The sequence below is a fragment of the Trematomus bernacchii genome, unplaced genomic scaffold (assembly GCF_902827165.1).
Source record: "Trematomus bernacchii unplaced genomic scaffold, fTreBer1.1, whole genome shotgun sequence".
NCBI lineage: Eukaryota > Metazoa > Chordata > Actinopteri > Perciformes > Nototheniidae > Trematomus > Trematomus bernacchii.
Window position 1 is genome coordinate 2984214 of NW_022987588.1, and position 20505 is coordinate 3004718.

Sequence of the window (20505 nt, forward strand, 5' to 3'; positions counted from 1 at the left end):
AATTGGTTTCTTCTCTTGTCACCTCGTTACAGTAAAAATGTATTTGGTGACAGTTTGTGGTGGCCATTAAAGGAACGGCGTTTAAAGACATTTTCTGCGTTTGCTTCAGCATCCAGCTGTCTCGTAAATTACTGGCATATTCAAAAAACTAAATCCCTTTCCAGAATTGTAAATCCACTACCTGCATTTGTGTTTTTAACAGGCTGTCGTCCTGCCCACAGTCCCCTACTGGTGCCAACACAGCTGGAGGTCTCACTTCTCTTCCAGCAGAGGAAGCTATTTGCTGCCGTTCATGTGGAGTGTAAAAAACAACTTCCATGAAGTGAGGTAATCCATCACATTAACCACACAGCCTCCATCCTGTTCACCAAACTGCCTGTTTTATTTGACTATAAGTCTGTCTTCTGTCAACATGGGGAAATATTCCTGGCTGGCCAAAAAGCACACTTCATGTCTTTGTGATCTTAATTGATATACAAGTAAATATTGAAATGAAAGTGAACAACGACTGCAAAGAGTGTAGACATGAGTACATGATTCAAATCAAATCAGTCAAATGGGACCAATGCCAACTATTTCAGTTTTGCATCTCATGGTTCGCAGCTTCCTATTTCTTAATGACGTCAAAGTCTCATAAACACACTGGCCCTGTCCAAAGAGCTTCAGCTGGTAGATATCTCTTTTCAGGGACAACTACAGTTAGCTTTGGTCTTGTTTTCACAGGTTTGGCCATCAATTCTATCTTTTTCTCGCCACCACACTTGATAAATACAATTTTATCAATGTTGCTGTCTAATAATATTTCCCTTGTATTTAACGGTTACTTTAATTGTATTAAGTTGTCTCTTCACAGAGACAGTGGGACTTTCAATGTTGTCAGAGAGATCGTCTTTGGTGTCCATGAATTTAAACAGAAAACTCACTGAAACACATTAGTAACAATGTGACACTGACCAAGTAAGTTAACGTTTTGAGAACATTTGACACACATTTAACAGAAGATTTTGTAAAAATAGTTTAGTCAAAAACACAATCTTGAGTGTAAACGTAGAGGAACCCGGTGAGGGAACTTTAGACCCTCTGGCCTATTTCTTTTTTAATCTGTGCAAGGGAAACATTAACCCGACTGGGTAATAGATGGAATGATGAATGGCAGTGGATAAAGCACAGACGTTATTTCTCTATCAATTTAATTAACAAATGCAAACATTCAGTGTGAAACGCTGATCTGGGATGAAGCACTTACCACTAAAACCTACAGTATGGAAGCTCATTTCAGCTCGGCACTATCGCACAAACCAAAAGGAAACTTATTCTTCACTATCTTTTTATTTATTTATGAATCTTGCCTTAACTGGCATGCAGAAACTCTTAACTACTGGTATTAAAACTGGAGGGTGTTACGAAATGTGTCTAGAAATTCCATAGAAAAGTGAGTTACAGCATCATAAAGTACTTCATTTACAAACATGGGTATGGCTTTGAAAAGCTGACAGGGCCTCAACTTGTTCAGGGGAAGAAATAATGTGGTGTTCAATTTCAAAGATTCTGCAGGATGGCAGAATCTTTGAGAAGCTTCTTTACTGCTGAAAGTCGAGAGAATGGCGAATATGTGCAGTAAACCAATCACAATCACAAAAGGGATCAAATTAAGCAGAATTAAGCAGTCACACAAGTAATGCTTTCTTTTACAGGTTCTTCATTTCCTTATCATTTCCCCATAGGTTGTTGAGTTGTTACAGAAAATGGTATTAATGAAATAACAGACCTGTAAAATAAAGCATTAGAATCTCATAAAAAGAGAAAACTTCCAAAGATCGCTGAATGTTGAGAGAATTAAAAAGGGAACATTTCATCTTGGCAAATGCTTCCAACACTGTTTGGCTGCAACTTCATTCAACTTCTTAATAAAATAAATTAAATGCCGATCACAACACTGGCACATCCTCACATGCACATTTATACTTGGTACCCAACAATAAAATGAAAAGACGGTAGCTATGGGAAGAATGAAATGGATGTTAGTGTTAAAAAAAATAGCAGCATGTTACGTTTCATTTTGGCCTGTTTCATCCAAAAGAGAAAATATTTAGAAATTCAGAACGGAAAACTTACATTTCTTGGTATAAGCTTCATGAAATGTAATGTGCTAAGAAATGTCAGTGAATGCCTCATGAGGGACAAATGTCAGTTCAAAGTCAATTATATATAGTGCTCCCTAGAAAAATCTTTTCCCTTCTTGCTTTTTTTCTGGCAGGTCTTTTAAAAAGACTAAATGACGCACTACAGGTATGAATGTTAAAGCAGCGCTGCCTTTCATTCACACAGCCTCCTTTATGGCAACAGGTGAATGGCTTATTGATGGCCTGAAGGGTTGGCGTCCCCTTTTGGAAAGGAGTCATTCAAAAAATGTCAAATAAACCCTCACACACACACACACACACACACAACAGACACACTTACTCCCAAACATTGTTGATATGTCTATACAATGGTGCAAATGCAAAAGACAAACGTTTAAAACATATTATTAAAAAATGGTTTTCACTACCCAAAGATTTCCAGTACATTTGTGTTGGCCGCACTGCTTCATGGGAGAGAAAGCAGCACTCTCCCTCACCTGTGTGCTCCAGTTTTCATCTCGTTCATTGATGACCAGTCTTTGCAGCAGTGCAGATAATGGAGATTGAGATGCTGTTAGGAAGATTGACCGTTTCTCTGTGAGCTTTCTCTATATGCCGGTCCTTGACAGAGGACATGAGCCAAGCTGTGTCGTACAGAGATGGTCAAAGCTGATTCCATCACTTTGTAATGGATTGATGGATCTACACTTTCAATGTTTTCCTGTCAAACTTTTTTTTGGTGTTGGTTTTTTTATGATTTTGTTGAGGACAAAACTTTCTTCTCCTCTGTGCCGCCTGAAAGCACCCTTTCAACCTAAAACATAAAGAGACTAGCACCAATATGTTCTTCTATTTATTTTATCTGTGGCTTTACTGCGTCACATTATACCATGACATGGTATGTGTATGTACAAGCTTCTAAATCTCAAGCAATTACTGAGATTTTTTCTATTTATAGAATGTAAATATAATACATGATATGCACAATATCATATAAGTTTACAGATGAGGGAAATTCTTCCAGTCATATAGGTATCCTATAACCATTTTGGTACAAAAACGCAGTTCTTTTATCCTGCCTTTTGTCATTGCAGACGACCCACTTCAGTGACAGAAAAGTCTCAGTGCTCCAGTCCGTCCTCTGGAAAGGGGAGAGTCGTATCTAACTCTTTTACAGCCTACTCCAGAAGAAAAAGAAGCTAAGAGCTCGATCTGAAAGGTTAGAGTTCACCTTCTATTCCTCCGTCTCTTGGCCCTGGGGGAAAGGCAGAGTGACTGCGTGCTCTTGAGCCAGGGCAGCCAGCTCTTTGAGGAACTCACAGAAGATGACGGCACAGTAGACGGCGTTCTTCACTCGCAGTGCCTCAGCTTGCTTCTCCAGGCCAGACGCCCCTCCGCCTCCACCTCCTCTGAACAGAGCGCTGTGCAGTGATTGGCTGCCGTCCCGTACGTGAGCGAGGGCCAGCTGGGCGGCGTGCCGAGCCCGGGTCGGGCTGTTGGTGTGGCGAAGGATCAGGTCTCCCAGAGATGGTTTACGACTCTTCACTGGGACAAGAATACAGTACGTTTAAGTCAGTGCAGTGCTAACAAGGATATGTGACATTACATTTACTGAACTCAAGGTCGCCTACTACATTTCCTGTGCTTTCAAAAGACTGAAAGCCCTGAAAAAAAACTATTAAGTGGAACTTGAGTTTAGATTATTTTGTAAAACTACCCTATCCCTTAGGCAATTAGGACTACTTTCCCAGTATTTTTCCCATTTAAGACATCTTTGCCACATGAAATCCATTTTACAAAAGGGAAAAATGAAGTCGGGGCTTAATAAAATGTTATACATGTCTATCCTTATGTATGTTTTTGATTTAGTATTTTTTTATTAAATGAGTGGCAAGTCATTCTGTCCTAGTCTTCCCGATTAGACACCAGAAGCACACGTTATATGTAAATGTTCCCGTGCTCACCTAATGAATCAGAGCGCCGCAGGGTTGGGACCGCTGCAGGCGAGTCAGTCCAGTCCACTTTGCCTCGGGCCACCAGGTACTGCTGGGCTTTCCTCAGCATGGCAGGGAAGTCCTCATGAGAGGCTGCAAACGCCTCGATACGGTTCTTCACAGAACCGAGAACCTGAGGTGAGTCAGAGGAGGAGAAAAAAGTTTGACGTGATCTTCAAAAGGCAGCTGACTTGTGTTTGCTGATTACTTGGTCCGGAAATGTTACTTCAGACTTTTGACTGAAGCCAAACTGAAATGCTCTTTCTTACAGCATTAGTCACCCATTTGCAGAATCATGTATTATGGACGGAAATGGATTATGCTAAATAAACTTTATGCTAATGCGTTGTGGGCCCGAAGCTTTTGGAAAGCAAGCGAGCAAAGAAGTGAGGTGGGCTGGAAGACAACGATGCCTCCAACAAAAGACCAAAAACTGTAATTTCTTCCATTAGACATACAGAACTTCCTCCAGTTTGTGTACCTGGATCAGTGACTTGACGCTGGGCTGGAAGACCATGTTGGTGTTGAGCAGGAAGGAGCGTAGGAGCGGCTGAGGATAGCAGGCCAGCTGGGCCACGATGCCCGTCAGCAGGATGTTGACGTACAGCGAGTTTTGGAGCATGTTCTCCAGCTTGGCAAACAGAACCACCATGAACGGACCTGGACAGAGAAACAATGACAACAATTAACTTAAGCCCAGCTGCATGTGGATAAAACGGGGACACACAACAATAAATAAATAAATGCTCAAGAATGTGAGTCTGACCCGTGTATGGCTGAGAGGCGGGTTGATTTAGGGGTCTAGCAGGGCTGCACAGGCCCACCACAGGCCCCTCTACTTTTGGATCAACCGTCAGCTTCACCTCCAGGCCTGAGGACGGTTCCTCCTCCGGCCGCTCAGAAGACACAGAGACTCCGGGAGCGTCCTCCTGCAGGACGGCTGCTCTGCTGCGCTCCTTCACCCTGTCCTCCAGCTCCCTCAGCTCCTGTGTGAACGCCTCGATGCTGATGCCCTGCCCGTTGGAGTCTCCCGGGGGCTGCGGTTCCCCCGGTGCCTGCTCCAGCAGCTCCTTGATGAGACTTTCTACAGACTGTTGAGTCTGGTTGCTTTCTACAAGATCTGAGGATGCATTGTGTGGGTTTGAGGTGTCGCCCGTCAGCAGTTTGGTGTCAGACGTTTGCTGGGTGACGGGGCTTGGAGAGGAAATCTGGTTAGGACAAAGCGATTTTGCATCACTCATTTCACTGTTACTAAAAGTAGTCTGTGGCAGAGCAGTGCAGCTTTGGGGGGAGCAGGAGACAAGGGATCCATTTTGATTTGCGTTTTCATCCAAATACTGCGGCTCCCCTAAGTCCCTCTTCACTTTCTTTACCTCCAGTCCTCTGTCTCGATTGTCTGAGCACCCGTCACTCTGGCCAGATGTTCCATTATACATGGCCTGGTAGCTAACAGTGACGGTGGAGGTGGGATTGTGAGGCGCTGGGGACGAGGCGGGGTGGGAAGTCAATAAAGGGGGGGCTGAAGACGAGGAGGAGGGGACGAGTTGAGGTATAGGCTTGGGCAGGAGCTCCTCTCTCTGCAGGCTGCGTTTCTTGGAGCGTGGAGTGAGGCTGATGCAGTTGTTTTTGCCGATGGTGACGTCCCACTCGCCGCTGTCCCGCTCTGAGCTGCTCCACTCGGATCGAGCTGCTGCCACAATGGCCGCCCTCTGCTGGCCTGGAGGGGTGTTACTGCTCCCTCCCTGCTGGAGAGAGAAGTGCTCCGGGTACATAGCCATGGAAGGGGTGGGCGGTAGGGGGAGGTGGGGGTGGAGGGGCTGTGTTTGGCGAGGGGTTTTCTCCATCATAAGGCGCCGACCAGTCACGGCAGGCCCAGGAGCAAAACTCGATGCCTCGCCGCGAGTCTTTGAGGTAATCTAGGTAACCCGAATCCCAGTCCAGGCATTCTGTGTTAGTCTGCTGCTGGTGCATCGGGCTTTCAGGGGACAGGGGGCGTGAGCTGGAAGGACCTGACTGAGGAGGCTCCATGCTGGTGGGGGTAGAGGAACCCCCTCCTCCTGATCCACCTCCGCTGCTCTGTTGGCGGATGAAGAAGGCTAAGCGGGACGGGGTGCTGGGTCTGGGTGGGACTGGAGACTCTGAGCTGGGACTGCTCACTGCTGTCGGATTAAAGTACAGAGAAAAAGTGATCACATAAGGGATACAAAAAACACATCACACTAAGTTTGTCTTGATTTCATATCACATTAATGTGTAGACATTTGCCAGCAGGTGAGCACTTCATTGATATTTTGTGCTCTTGAATTACTTAACTGAATCTGTTGTTTCCACACAGGTGTTTGTTGCTCACCTTTTGCCCATAATGCATTGTCCTCGTCCCGCTCAGCAGAGGTCGCTGGGTTCAGCCGGCAGCACTCTGGGATCAGCGACAGGAACTTGTCTGCTGACTTTCCGTACAGGTCAGTCTCCCTGATAGCGCGACGCTGACTCAACATTACATGGGTACAGGGCAGTAGATACCTGGGAGCAAACCAGACAAATATTTATAAAAACTTTTATAAATTCAGTCATTAGCAATGTTGGCTATTCTATCTTATTGTGTCAATTTAATGTGGGCAATAAGTTCCCTATCTGAACATGTTTAGGGACAGAGGAACACAAAACGATTTAACATATTTGCAAAGTGATCACGTTGACTCAGACATACCTGAGTATGAGCTGCAGCATGACGTCCTCACAGTTCAGAGACAGAAGAGTCCTGAAGAGGCTCAGCGACACCATACAGAGCTGCAACACAAGCAGATACAGGAAGCAGTTAGACTAAATGTTATTATCTCGAGAAATCATAAATGCCGATTTCCATGATATGGTCAAAACAGATTGGTAATTATAAAAACAAATCATAATCGTAACGGAAGTGTGTTCAACAGTTTTTCAGAATTTTATGTGGGAATCCTGTGTTCAGTGACACCGTTATACTCAGGGTGCACATAACTTTCTTAGTGAGTTACTCAAATGAGTACCAGGTGACAATGTTTGGTACTCAGGGCTGCTCACACAAAGTTCTGTGTTCAGCCCCTCTGTTTCACGAACGTCGACGACGACGGGGGGGTGTCGTGTCGGTGGGGGTGTGGTATTGAACGTTGACGGGAGGGGTGGGGGTGGGCGCTAGTGGAGCACGCGCGTGGAACTCACGCCGGAAGTTGTGGCACAATTCCGTTGTAGCCTACACACCGACGTTAACAGCAGCCCTGTCTGTGCGCACGGCGACCGGCTCTGTCGTCCAGTGATCGAAGCGCCTTCTGGAAATGCTTCACAAGTCAGCCGGTACGCAAATGCGCTTAGTGAGACAAGTGACGGTACGTATTTCAGATGTTTGCCATACCTGCGTACCAGTTATGTGCACCCCCGGTTATACTGGCCAATACTACAAAGGTTAACAAAGCCAATTATTTCCTTTTTAACTAAAATCTTTGTTTTTTTATTTTCTACAACAAAAGTGGTTATTCAAGAGTGTTTGAAACTGATTATGAACTCACATTTCACAGTGGGTTGTTTCACCAACTAAAAACTATTTACACTACACTAGGCAGTAGATGCAGAAGATTAACTGTTCATCTTTTTTTCTGAGAAACCAGATACTTCTGTATTCTGCGGGAGACACTTTCAATCAATTCTTATTCTCAGCCCACGCTTCACCCACATAACGAGTTCATATAGGGGCCTTGAGGCTCCATCACAGAAAAAACACACATACTGTATATCTATTTTATACCCTCGAGTTGCTGCTGATGCGTGTGAGCAGTGTGTCCAGGATGGTGTCGTTGTCGTGGCAATGCAGCAGGATGAAGCGCAGGAAGGTTTTGAGGAGGGACGTCTCGGACACGCTGCGCAGGAAAAGGTCCAGGTAGGCGGTGCTGGCGATCATCTCGTCCACCGACGACTACAAACACACACAATAAAGTACATTTGTTTAAAAACTGCAAAAGAGGGCAGTGCAAACACGTTCATATGAATGGGAGGGCTAAGATTAGAAACAAGCAATGAGGCAATTTCTCCAATTATTTGTATGAATGTTTTGCTTTGACTCACACTCTGATTCATCCCTTTGAAAGAATTCCAGAAAAACTATTCATACACAATAAATAATGTCTTAAAGGGGACCTATCATGCAAAATGCACTTTTGTACGTCTTTTATACATGAATATGTGTCCCCGGTGTTCCAGGGAACTCACCAAGTGTCAGAAAACACAACCCTCTCTATTTTCCTCCATACCCAAATCTCTAAAAAAAAGGGGCTGCAACGGATCTGATAAAAACTGATCCAGATTTGAACACTGTCCTGACGTCAGGACGGTGGCGCTACGGCTATTGGGCCAACTCCACTAATCAGGAGGAGACAGCCACGGCCATTGCCGTTCGAAAGTGCTGTAGTACATATGCCAGGCCTGTAGGTGGTGCTGTTCTCACAGAATCAGCCCAGAGCTAAAAAAAAGTGCAAATTGAGCAAAATGAGGCATGGCTAAAATGCAAGATCTGTTTGGTATTTTGAAAAAAAAAAAAAGTATAAATATGCCTTATATAGGTATGGTCCTACACTATATTATTCAAATATATCATGATAGGTCCACTTTAAAGTCACTCCAGCAGCCAAAAACAAATGGTCAATTTCCATTTGTGAGGTCCACCATATCCTGTTTACTTTAAGGGTCAGTTTATGAATATCTCTAAAAACATTATTTCACAAATAGTTGCCTTGGATTCACAGAGTCACAATTATGAACAGTACTTAAAGAGATTTGTGATCCAGAGTAACTTTTTTTCTACCATCTATCCACTTCCTACCTTATGCAGCGCGGGGCCCATGACGGGCACGAGGAAGCCGTTGTGGAGGTAGTCCAGCAGCTGGGAGCGGACCAGGGGGTGAGCCACCTGCACCACGGCGTTACAGAACTCCAGCGAGTTCATGAACAGCACGAGAGACGACACGCCCATCCAGTCCTCCCGCCGCAGGGCGTGCCAGTCGTCTCCTCGGACCTCAATCTTCCTGGGCAGAGAGGAGTAGAGAGCGCTGAGGCCCGTCGCCAACACCTGGGGAGGGGCGGAGAAGATTCAGATGAGACAGCTGTGGGTCGGCAGGTGCAGCCCTCGTGTACAAATATAGGTTTATCCTTAAAACAAAATGGGTTTTCCACTCTCCAGATTAAAAAAAATATATAAAACTAGAGTAAAAAAACTAAAATAAACCTTATTCAACACAACCGGAGACAATAAATCGTTTAATATCCATTATGTCAATCAAACTTTTTACGTTTTGTAGGAGCGTAATTTAATTAGTCACCGAGGGCCTTTGTGATGGGTAATAATTAACAATGATCAGACATTTCATAGACGAAATTATTAATCAATTATCAAATGAACAATCAGCAGATCAAAGTCAGTTGCAACTCACAACAACTACCAACCGCAGGATATGTAATTAGAACTAACTTGAGAAAAACAACCTGCCAGTATAGATAGAAATGTCGGTACCACTTTACAGTAAGACTACCCTTATAAAGGGTTTACGAATAGTTTGTAATTCATTTATTAATTAGGTTGTGAACACTTTATAAGTAATTAATAAGCTTTTATAAGACATGAGATAAACAGGGCAACTGTGGCCGGTTGCTTGCCAAATAGTGAGCCCACATGTATCTGTACTGCTAAGCCTTATATTGGCTACCTAGCTTACTTCGTCTTCTTCATCAGCCAGCATCCTTGGTATCTGTTGTTCACTGAGTTGATTCTCGCTAAGTAGCCAATATAAGGCTTAGTCATCTTGCCAAATAGTGAGCCTGTGTTGACGTATAGAACTGGTTTATAAATAGTTCTTAATGATTAATAAAGTGTTTACAACCTAATTCATAACCTAATTATACATTTATGAATCCTTTATAAGGGTAGTCTTATTGTAAAGTGGTACTGAAATGTGAAGGTTAAGCCCTCATGTAACTTAGTGTTTTGACAACAGCTGATGGCCTTTATCAAACTGTATTTATGCTTGCTGGACTTGTGAAAATATATAATATGGAAATATACACATGCCCAAAATCCATTGATCAAAATCAATTAAAAAGAAAGCCATGTATCTAGATTGCAGGACAGAGAAAATGTTGATGAGCACAGCTTACAGTAACAAACAGTAAGGGGGTTGTTACAGTTATAAAAAGTGTATTGCTACATCTGAAATGTCAAACAAAGCTGATTGGAATGTGTGAGCATGCACAGACAGAAAAAAAGAGCATGTGGCCCTTGACCAGTGGTTCTCAAATGGGGGTACGTTGAAGTACTGCAGGGGGTACGTGAGATTTATTTTATGTTAATGAAAAAAAACAACATAAGTAATGCATTTAAACAAACTACTAATAGTAGATTAACTACTTTATTCAAAAGTTTACAGTAATTCTGGATAATAAAATGGGAAAAATAAGTGCTCTCTTTTCCTGTCAGTCTCGTGCAGCTCGCTGAACCTGTAATAAGTGACCCGACAGTAAAGAATAAATATATTTATAAGTAGATAAACTAGCTACGTGTGTTAGGTCTAACTCTTAGTGTATTTTCCTCTGCTCAACGGTCCGTCACAGCGGCGGAGCTGTGATCCGGAAGACCTGCGTGTTCTCTGTTATGATCTGATCTCTCTCTCTCGCGTCCGGTTATACTTCACTTGCGTTTATGTCCAAATATATCAGATCTAGCTAGTTCTAGTTAATTATATGACTGCCTGCTTATCAAAAGGACCTAAACAATAAGCGTTGCTTACGGCTTGTGGCAAAGTATAGCGCAGCATTATGCATTTATATGAGTGGTCAAAATCCCCTGCTCATAAAATGCTCATATATTTTTTTCTCTTCATTCCCCACGCCCCAAAATAAATAAATAAATAAATATACCAATTTTAGGAAAAGTAACGAAGTTTGAGCAGTGTGGGTTTTATATTAACAGTTACACATATTTCAAGACGCAAAGTGTAATAACTGCAGTTTGCCTCCCTGTCAGAATGACAAAGATCCTCAGTGAAGCACAAGCCCATGTTTCTCACTAAATTGTAAGAACAACTTATTAAAAAGATCAGTTCAATGCAACTAATGTCGTCTTAGCGTTATTGCATGATGTTAAAATTGGTTTGCCATGAATTTAGTGATGGATTGTAAACATTTGAAATGTAGCATTTAAGTGTTTCTCAGTTACAATATTGTTGTTTTAATAAATCAGACACTGATGGTGCAGCGCTGTACTGTACCTCTTTATATAGGCATTCTTTCCCTAAAAAATTGTTTTTGCGCTGATCAGGGGGGTACTTGGCTGAATTTCTTTTTCAAAGGGGGTACATTATTGAAAAAAGTTTGAGAACCACTGCCCTACACTGTTCCTTCTAGCCTGTCAATAGGTCAGAGTGGATCTGCTGAAGGAGGGCACTCAGAAAATAGCTGAGCAAGCTCTTTGACAAAAAAAGAGTGAACAGGCAGAGGGAAAGACAACAGTACTGAGCACAGCATTTCAATAACGCTGTTCACTCTCCCAAAACAGTTTGGAAGCTGAAGCGCTGCTCAGTTGCTGTAGTGTGTCACCAGACTGTAACTGTTGAGACTGGACGACAAACCTTTGCAGCGTACTGAAGCACTTTCACATTTAAATCCAGCAAGTTACTTAAGTTTTAAAATGCAATTGGCAAAATATGGCTCTTTAATCACACCTAGTGGCAGCTGGAAGAAACTACAACAACAGAGGCAGGCCAGGCTCCAAACTTCTATCTTTTGAATAGTTTGGAGACTAAATTAAAATGTTTCAAAACTGACGCTGATTGTTTAACTGTATTTTATCTAGAAGTTACATGTATTCTTGTAGTTTAGACATTGTTCATATGTGTAAAGCAGCAGCAGTATGCAGAAGTCCATATGTTCCGTTTATCTTAACCATCATAATCTCATGGGTTTTGAGTTTAGTGGTTATCTTTTAAGATGTGTACAGGAAGTCAAGGCAGATCTGATAGGAAGTAGATAAGGATGAACAGGTCTGTCAGAGTGCAAAGTCACATCCTCCCCCTCCCATTATCACACACCATCACTGATGCATCAGAATCACTCACACCCACATTATAAGCTGTCTGTAACCATCACATCATAACAGAGTAGGTCCTATCCATGTGTAAATAAAACGGATGGCCCTTTCCCGTAAAAGCCTAAATTGACTAGCCTATAAATAATTAAGCCAAGTTTGATAATGTATGCATAGTAATATGAATTACTGGTAAGTCAGCCGAGGTAAGAGGAGAATAAAAAATGAACATAATGAAAGAAAAGAGAAAGACAGGCAGTACATTTTCAAACTTTTCCCTTTCAAAGGAGCCCAGGTGGAATACCTTGTGATTGGAAACTGAAATCTTGAAAGGATATTGAGGACGTTAATAAACCATCAACCCCAAATGATCGGATCGCTGCCTGACTTGGTGAGTTATTAACAATTGAACAAGATAATTCATAAATGCTTTAATAATAAAGCTGTTCTTCCCATTGGGCCACCTAAGGGGTTTTCATAAGGATAGATTTTGCCCAAATAGGTTCAGCTATCAAAAATATGCCAAGATACCAAAACCAGGAAATAAATAAGGAAACAATAATATAAGACAAGTTATACTCTTTTTTGTTGTTTCAAATTGAAAATAAAACCTTGTGACTAGTGCACGTAGTGTATAGGAATATATGTAACAAAATGTATAACCAAGCGCCTGGAATTAGCCATGTCCATTTTTTGTAAAGCCCAATTTCTCACACAGATCTTTTATAGGACAGATGACCAAACCTTCCCCTAAAAACAAAGCACTTTAAACAATGTAAAAAAACCTCAAGACAATACAAATTACTATATGAGCAAATACAGAAGCTGCAGAGACCCAAGACCACCTTTAACTGGCTAAAGTCTTAAATAGAGCACATTTAAAGAGCATCATTACTCACTGGGCAGAAGTAGGAGTTCTCAGAGATGTAGCGTGCCACCGACTCGTGGCTGGCCGAGGCCGCCATGACCAGCAGCAGCGCGTCCCGGGCCTGCTGTCCGATGGCTCCGTCCCGGTGGATGAAGGGAACGAGGAGGGAGAAAATCAGCAGGTTGGTGGAGCCCTGCTGAGCTGGAGCCGCCCGGAACAACATCTCCAGAACCACAGGCTGCCGGGCCATGGACACACAGATCTGGGGAGGATTCACAGAGTCACAATTATGAACAGTACTTGAGTATATTCCAAAATACAAAATATGGTTTTAATATGTGCACCAAGTCTAAAAATGTAACATTTCCTTTCCTTTTTCCTTTAACATACATATTGCAGCTAAATTAGCAGGATGAACTTTCTGCAGCACAAACCTCCCTTGTAAGTGCTTTACTGGAATTGACTCAAATTAAAGTCTGACTCAGTCAGTCAGTTTTCCTTTCTGACTGTCAGGACGAATTAATCATTGTAATGTTAATCGGAAAGTAAAGTTTTGGGTATCTAGTCTTAGTCAAGTTCCCATTCTGCTGATGTAGAAAGAAGGCCAGCAGCGAACAACTCTATGTTTAGATTATTTTAGACATTGAAGATAAGTATATAGCCTCAAGGTGAATGTACCTGGTTGAGCAGCAGCACCAGGCTGTTTTCCAGAGCTAAAGGACAACCTAATTCTGGGTCAGCACAAGCTCCCAGCAGCCTCAGCAGGGGGTGGTGGACGGCCGTGTGCTGCAGCAGAGGCTGCTGGGACTGTCCGATGAGCATCTCAAACAGCTTGAGCAGCGCCCCCTGGCTGTCTGGGTCCAGGCCGCGGCGGAGGTGCCACTGAACCAGAGACTCCAGAATATTCTCGGTGACCACCAGCTCCAGGATGGGGCCCATGGGTGCCACGTCGGCCACGCCCTCTGGGCTCTCAGCGGGCCGCTCCTCTGCCAGCAGACACAACATCTGGTCGGTGTGATTCCTCACTGCCGTCAGGTCATCGCTGGAGGAGGAAGGTTCCTGCTGCTCCAACACCCACGAGACCTGAGTAAAGGTACAGTGATTTCATGTTTAACTCTTAGCACTGATCTCATTGTTTCAGGAGTTAAAAAGTAACACCAGTGAGAACTAACAGGAACCAGTTCAGAATGACAGCAGCAAGGTCATCACACTGATTTAATTCATTCATCTGGACATCTCATAGTAGGAAAAGCAAAAGGATTAAAATATGACATGATGGCTGATTTCCATTTAGCTTCTTCAATTTCAGTGGCTTTTCCCTCCCACTGTGGCTGTGTCTGAAACCACTTTGTTTACTGTCTGCCATTTCTTTCAGGTGTCATGTTTCTGAGTGTGAGATCTATACTGTAGTGCTCTCTAAAATGTCAATAGTGGAAGGACAAAAGTAATGTCCATGAGAGGTTTCGCAACATTTATCAAGTGGTCTACCAGTTAGCGTGGCATTGCATTGATGACTTTGCAGATATGCAAGTAGCTGGTGCAAATAAGAGATGTGCTTCTTTGTGTTGAATGTATGAGCAAGAAGCCAGAACTAATGTGTTGAATGTTGCACAACACAAATTTGTATTTTTAAAAACACATTTTCCCACAAAACCACATTTATCTCAAATCCACTTAGGTGTAACGGGCCGTCTCCACGGCAGCGTTAAAAAAATCTTGGAGGTGGGCGTATCTGAAGCTTGGGGATTTTTTTGCGATCAACCAATCACATGAATCTCCCGCCCGCGACATACGAAGCCAAAAAGCCCGAAGTAAACTGGATATAAACTCCCCAAAACAGGCGAAAACATACCACTGTCTCTGCCACCTCCCTCCATGCCTGGCTCCTCCGGTTTATATCCCGGTAGGTCTGGTCATAAAGCACCGGGTGATTGATTCGCTACCGCTAATTTCTCCTCCATTTTTTGGAATATGAGGAAATGATCTGCGGTATGTCTCTCCCAGCATACACGCCGTTTGATTGGCTAGAGCTTGAACTGTCAGATTTGCGTACACGGGATTTGATTGGCTGACGCTTCCTCCTCAGCTTCAAAAGTTGAACATTGTTCAACTTTGGATCTTGAAAATCCTGAGAATCTCCGCTCGCCTGCCCACAATGCATTTCGGCGAAAGCGAAAAAAAGTGACGTCACCCCATTCAAAGTGAATGGGCAGAAGCGTTTCAAGATTTTTTAACGCTGCCGTGGAGACGGCCCGTAACTGTACTATAAAGATGAATACCTCTAACCTTTCTTTACAAACTATGAATGCATAAAGGCTTGATACATTTTTTTTTTAAAGGGTGTTCCTGTTTTACCAAAAACGTGCATGACAGTACTAGGAATCATGTCGCGACATGTAGGAGTAGAGATTACTATTACATCTTGTGCTGATGTTGCAATTCAGTTGCGACATATGACAGAATACCGTCTGCTTCTTATCTAGATTTATTTAAAGAATAATAATAAGCCTTAAACAAACCTCAGGAAATGCAGGCAGTGGCAAGGCTGTGTAACCCATAAAACACTCAGTCGGTGTTTGGACATAAGCCAGTCACACTGTGTTTGACTGACTGACCGCTCTCATTAGCACTGGCACAGCCAACTGAATGTGTGAACATACACACTTGGTGTCTAAACAGATAATCATTCACTAAAATAAAGAAAGAGCCTTTAAATTCTAACGGGCTCTCTATCATTGACTTGCAACCAAAATTGAACATTTCTTTTGCGTCGGTGTGCTGCTCAACCAAAAACAAAACCTGAAAATATTTGCATATGAGTCACACTGGATCTAAGGTGTGTGTAACCTGCCTGTGTGGCAAGATGCAAGTTATGACTGGCCCCTTTTAATACCCAGCGTTAACATGCGTCTTTTGTAAACGGATCACAAATGTACAGCTCGAAGTAAATGTGTGAATGCCCCCAGATGACACATTAAGATCAGATAGCTTGTCCACTGATGGATTTGGATAATATTGCAACAGGGGGATTGTTTAGTAACCTTTTATAGTATAGCCGAGATGTCATTACCTCAAAGGTTATATGAAAAAGAACACTATGTTTTTAACCGCAACAAAATATGTAATTTCATCAGAATTTAAGAGAAGGGTGTGTCTCCAGCTCACCTGTCTCCAGTGGTTCTCAAACACCATGAGGCAGGTCTCCGGGTCGGCAGTGCAGGGGCTGGAGGGGGCGGCGCTGCGGCCCGACCGACTCCCAGGACCCCGCGGGTTCAACCTGCTCAGCCAGCTCATACTACACTCAGTAAGAGTCACAAGAACTATTAAGATGAGACGGAGTTCCAGTAAAGAGAAAATGTAAAATTTAAGTCGGACTCTCGTAGCAAGAGAAGGCAGAAAGAAAAAGTTGAGGAAAGGAAAAGATGTGGGAAGGAGGAGAGGGATACGGGGGGTAGAGGGGGAGGAAGGGGAGGGTATCTGAAGAGAGAGAAGGAGGAAAGGGAGTGCAGACGAGCTGTCACTGCCAGTCAGAGTACGGCGAGGAGAAGCGCTGCTGCTTTAGAATGTCCCTGTCCCCCTGTAGACGCTGTCATCCAGTCTGAAGCCAACACCACTCCATAGCCAGTCAGGACCTTCTCTGGGCTGAGCAAATAAAAACACACAACACAACAGCATGTAAACATATATTCACAAACTTAACCTTCTCTACTCAATAATTAGCAATATATCACACAATGGTCTCAGACAGTCAGATATATGAAAGTGATAGCCAACTAAGTAGAAAATGTACACAATTAAAACAGCCATTGATTCAGAAATCTATCATTAGTGCTGAAGAGCGTCTGTGTTTTTGTGTGTGTGTGTGCTTTCCTAAAACAAACACATTAGTCAGCCTCTACAGTATGTTGTTACCAGGGAAACCAGTCGGCCTCTCTCTAGAAAAAGCTACATCCAGTCCATAATAGGCTCATAAAGTAATTGTCTGACCTGTTCATGCAAATTTGACTCATTTGCCTATTATCAAAGTTAGAGACAAATTAATGATTACAATTATTTATCAAATTGAGATGCTTGCTTTTCGTTGCTTAAAGTTTTACTCAAACAATTGACATGAGTGATTATATCCGACAACCAAAGTATGTTCAGTATTTGAATTTTTTCAGTGTTGCATAATCGCATGGTAGTAAAGAGAAAAGAGAGCAGTCATGGTGAAGCAACAGGCACGGACAGTTTAAGATCAAACCTCAAAAACCAGTGACACCTTTGCATTTCAGTGATGGTGTTACTGTCGACTATCTGCAATAACCAGATGGCGAGCAATTGTGGAAAACATGCTGTTAAAAATATCTCAAATAACTGTTAGAATTGTTAAACATACACAGCTTTTTCCACAGCATAGCTTAAAACACTAATGTGGGCTATCACATTTTAAGAGCTTCTAAAAGTATCTGCCGGAAGTAGTCGTGCATAATGTATTATTGAGGGGATTATTTGAAAAGGACTAAACAGATGTACAGTGGTGAAGCGGATTATGCTGCGAGAGTAGTTTGGATGTTTTGATGCCTTTTTTTGCTGGGACCCAACATCTGAGTCCAACCTTCAAGCAAACACTTAATATATATTCTGCATATTCCACAACAGGTTGCAGTTACCAAAGTACTAACTGCAGGAGAAACCTGATTCTCTGGAGAAAATGTAGTTCTAAGGTAATGTCCATTAAGCATGGAATAATATAGCTATTGCTATAAACCTTTTGGCTTTCATCCTCTAAGTGTTAGTGCTAGTCAATAATCCATAGGACCACACTGGTCCGGAAAGGTTCAACAGGTTATTGAGTTCAATGCCAGACTGCTATTAAGAAGCATATATAAATAAACGTTTAAGTTGATTTATTTTTTATTATTTAACACCACATGATGTTGACTGAAGTCATGACATGACATGGACTTAGGTCAGATAAAGGTCGGATGGCCCCCCTAAATCAATAACGCAACATGCTTTTCTGTTCTTACATTTCTCATAAAGCTGCCGTTTGATGATCTACAGTCCGACTACACTGAAGAATGCAGGAGAAATGTAACGTCTTAGCTTCCTTTAATGATTCACAAGCTCTGAACAGGTGAGTCAAAGTTCTCTTTAGCGTTGTTACCCGGCGAATACTTTTCTTAGAATAAAATGAAACCATACCAATACACTCAAGACTCAAAACTGAAATGTATCTACACAGCAAAATTACCTCCTGACAATTCAATCTTTTGTTACACCATGAATGTAATTACCTTACATGCACGCAGGCCAGTCTTCCTCAGCTTAAACATGCAACACTTTCTAAACCACATGCGGAAATGCTAAGTGTCTTTTATTGTCACGTCACAGTCACACAGCATAATAATAAAACCACCTGTAAAATGAGTTCAAAGTTCAACTATAGATTCCACTAAGGGGAGGCTGCCTTCATAAAGACAACAGAGTTTGTCAAAGGTTAGTGATTGAACACACCATACCACAACTCGTCTTGACTTATCTCATACCAAAATGTCTAAAGTCCAAGAAATACTCTGAGACATTCAGATGGACTGAAAGGAGAAGCACGTTTATTTCCAAAGTTTCTCTGACAGAGAGCCACACCTGCTTTCTGAAGCAATTGTCCAGGTGTGCACAGGCGTGAAAACATTCAGAGCTCCGAGCTCTCAGGAACATTCAGTATTTCACCTTCCTCACATTTCTACTTCTGTCCCTATTTGTATTTAATGTAGAACATTTAGACACTGATCACATCTGTGTTTGCACTGGTAGGTGCAGTGACTTTTCATAGCAGCTGTTACAACGGATATGAAGACTGTGCTGCAGACACATTTCAGAAAGCACCTTGGCATTCAATATCTTACACTAAACTTGAGTAAATTAATATCTCTATCATAACACATGATGCAAGTACTTGATAGGAGTATAACTTAAGCGATGTGCCTTTGATCAAGAAACCACACAATTTTTTTAAAGCAGAATTGACTTCCAAAGCAAAGTTACAGGAAAACCCATTATCGTCTGGTAATTCAGGCTGTTCCATATTGTATCATAACAAGTCAGCCATCAGTCACTGCGGTGTTTTGGGTCATGTGTCCCCTTCAGTCTGACAGGCTGTTAGCGCACCTAGCTCTCAAACACCAAAAAGGACGACCTTGCATTTCAACCGGTTATTTAATTAACGTCATCTTAATAGCATTTGTGCTTCAAACCGGATCTTTTAGTCATCACCAAGCGCCAGATCTCACATTATCCAACACAAGCGGCTTACGCTGGGGTCCGCCGAAAAACAACAATCAATGCATTTCAATAGCGAGATGATGTAGCGGGACAGCTACTTGGTACAGATAATTAGCTATGTTAGGAATGTCAACCATGTTTATCTTTAATTCATCGAGCTGAAGTGTCTTTTTAAAAGGTGGTAAAATAGTCACTCACCTTTGTTATTTGTAGGACTCTCAACAGTTATTCCTGATTTCCACGGATACCTGCTAGCTGGTTGCTAGTGAGTTAGCGCTGGTTGCTCACGACTAGCTGCTAATGAATTCCACAATGTCAGAGCAGTAAACGGATGAGCAGCACTCAAGTGACCTGGAGACAACTGGTGAGCTAGAGAATATTGAGCTGGCGAAGCTGACACATTAACCACTCCTTCATTCGGGCTGCTGTGCATCCTGTTAGAGACTGATAAACATCCCATTTGATGATTTCTCAAACACTCTTCCTTTTCCCGCAGCCATCTTACTTTAACTCCTCCCACACGACTTCTCTGACTCACACCCACAGCGACGCTGCTCTTCTGCTGTGTGAAGGTGCTAAAGTGACACAAATAAGAAGTAAACACTGTGACCCATGGGCGTCACTTTGTTAGAAAAAGTGGTGAGGACAATTTCTCCAGATTTAACATCAGCATAGCAGAAGACAAAAGATGTCCCTCCCCTCCCTTTGATGTTGAACCTCAAGCACCTGCATGAAAAACCAGTGCATAGACCTCTGGACCACCAATGTGGTTTATCAATGAACACCCAACTATACGTGTTGGTGTGATGTGATTTTGAATGAATTTGTACCTGTATGCACACACAACGAGCACACAGGTATGGAGGACAGAACATGAAAATGCATAAATACAGGAATACAATAATACAATAATACAATTTTGGGAAAAAAAACCTGAAATAAATAAATGTGGAAATAAGTACAAGAATAAATAAACATAAGAAAAATTAAATAAATATGGAAATAAATACATTTAAGTTGAGAATAAAACAGAACATACATTATTATACGGTATATCTTTAATGTATTTCTAAATGTATTTTCACTTACATTTATATATTTATTCATTTCTGTGTCTGTGCGTGTTTCACACAATGTTGTTTTGCTTGGTATCCTTGT

The 20505-nt window shown here is 42.3% G+C and overlaps 1 protein-coding gene across 1 annotated transcript; it reads right to left on the reverse strand.

Moving 5' to 3' along the window:
• Positions 1 to 724: 724 nt before the first annotated feature.
• On the reverse strand, positions 725 to 19857 carry fam160a2 (family with sequence similarity 160 member A2). The gene is given in 13 exon segments (XM_034128687.1): positions 725 to 3668; positions 4088 to 4250; positions 4599 to 4777; positions 4884 to 5901; positions 5903 to 6276; positions 6468 to 6637; positions 6825 to 6904; positions 7893 to 8060; positions 8964 to 9209; positions 13115 to 13345; positions 13762 to 14166; positions 16249 to 16725; positions 19546 to 19857. Coding segments are annotated over 12 exon segments (3474 nt in total). The 5' UTR covers positions 16378 to 16725; positions 19546 to 19857; the 3' UTR covers positions 725 to 3357.
• Positions 19858 to 20505: the final 648 nt, after the last annotated feature.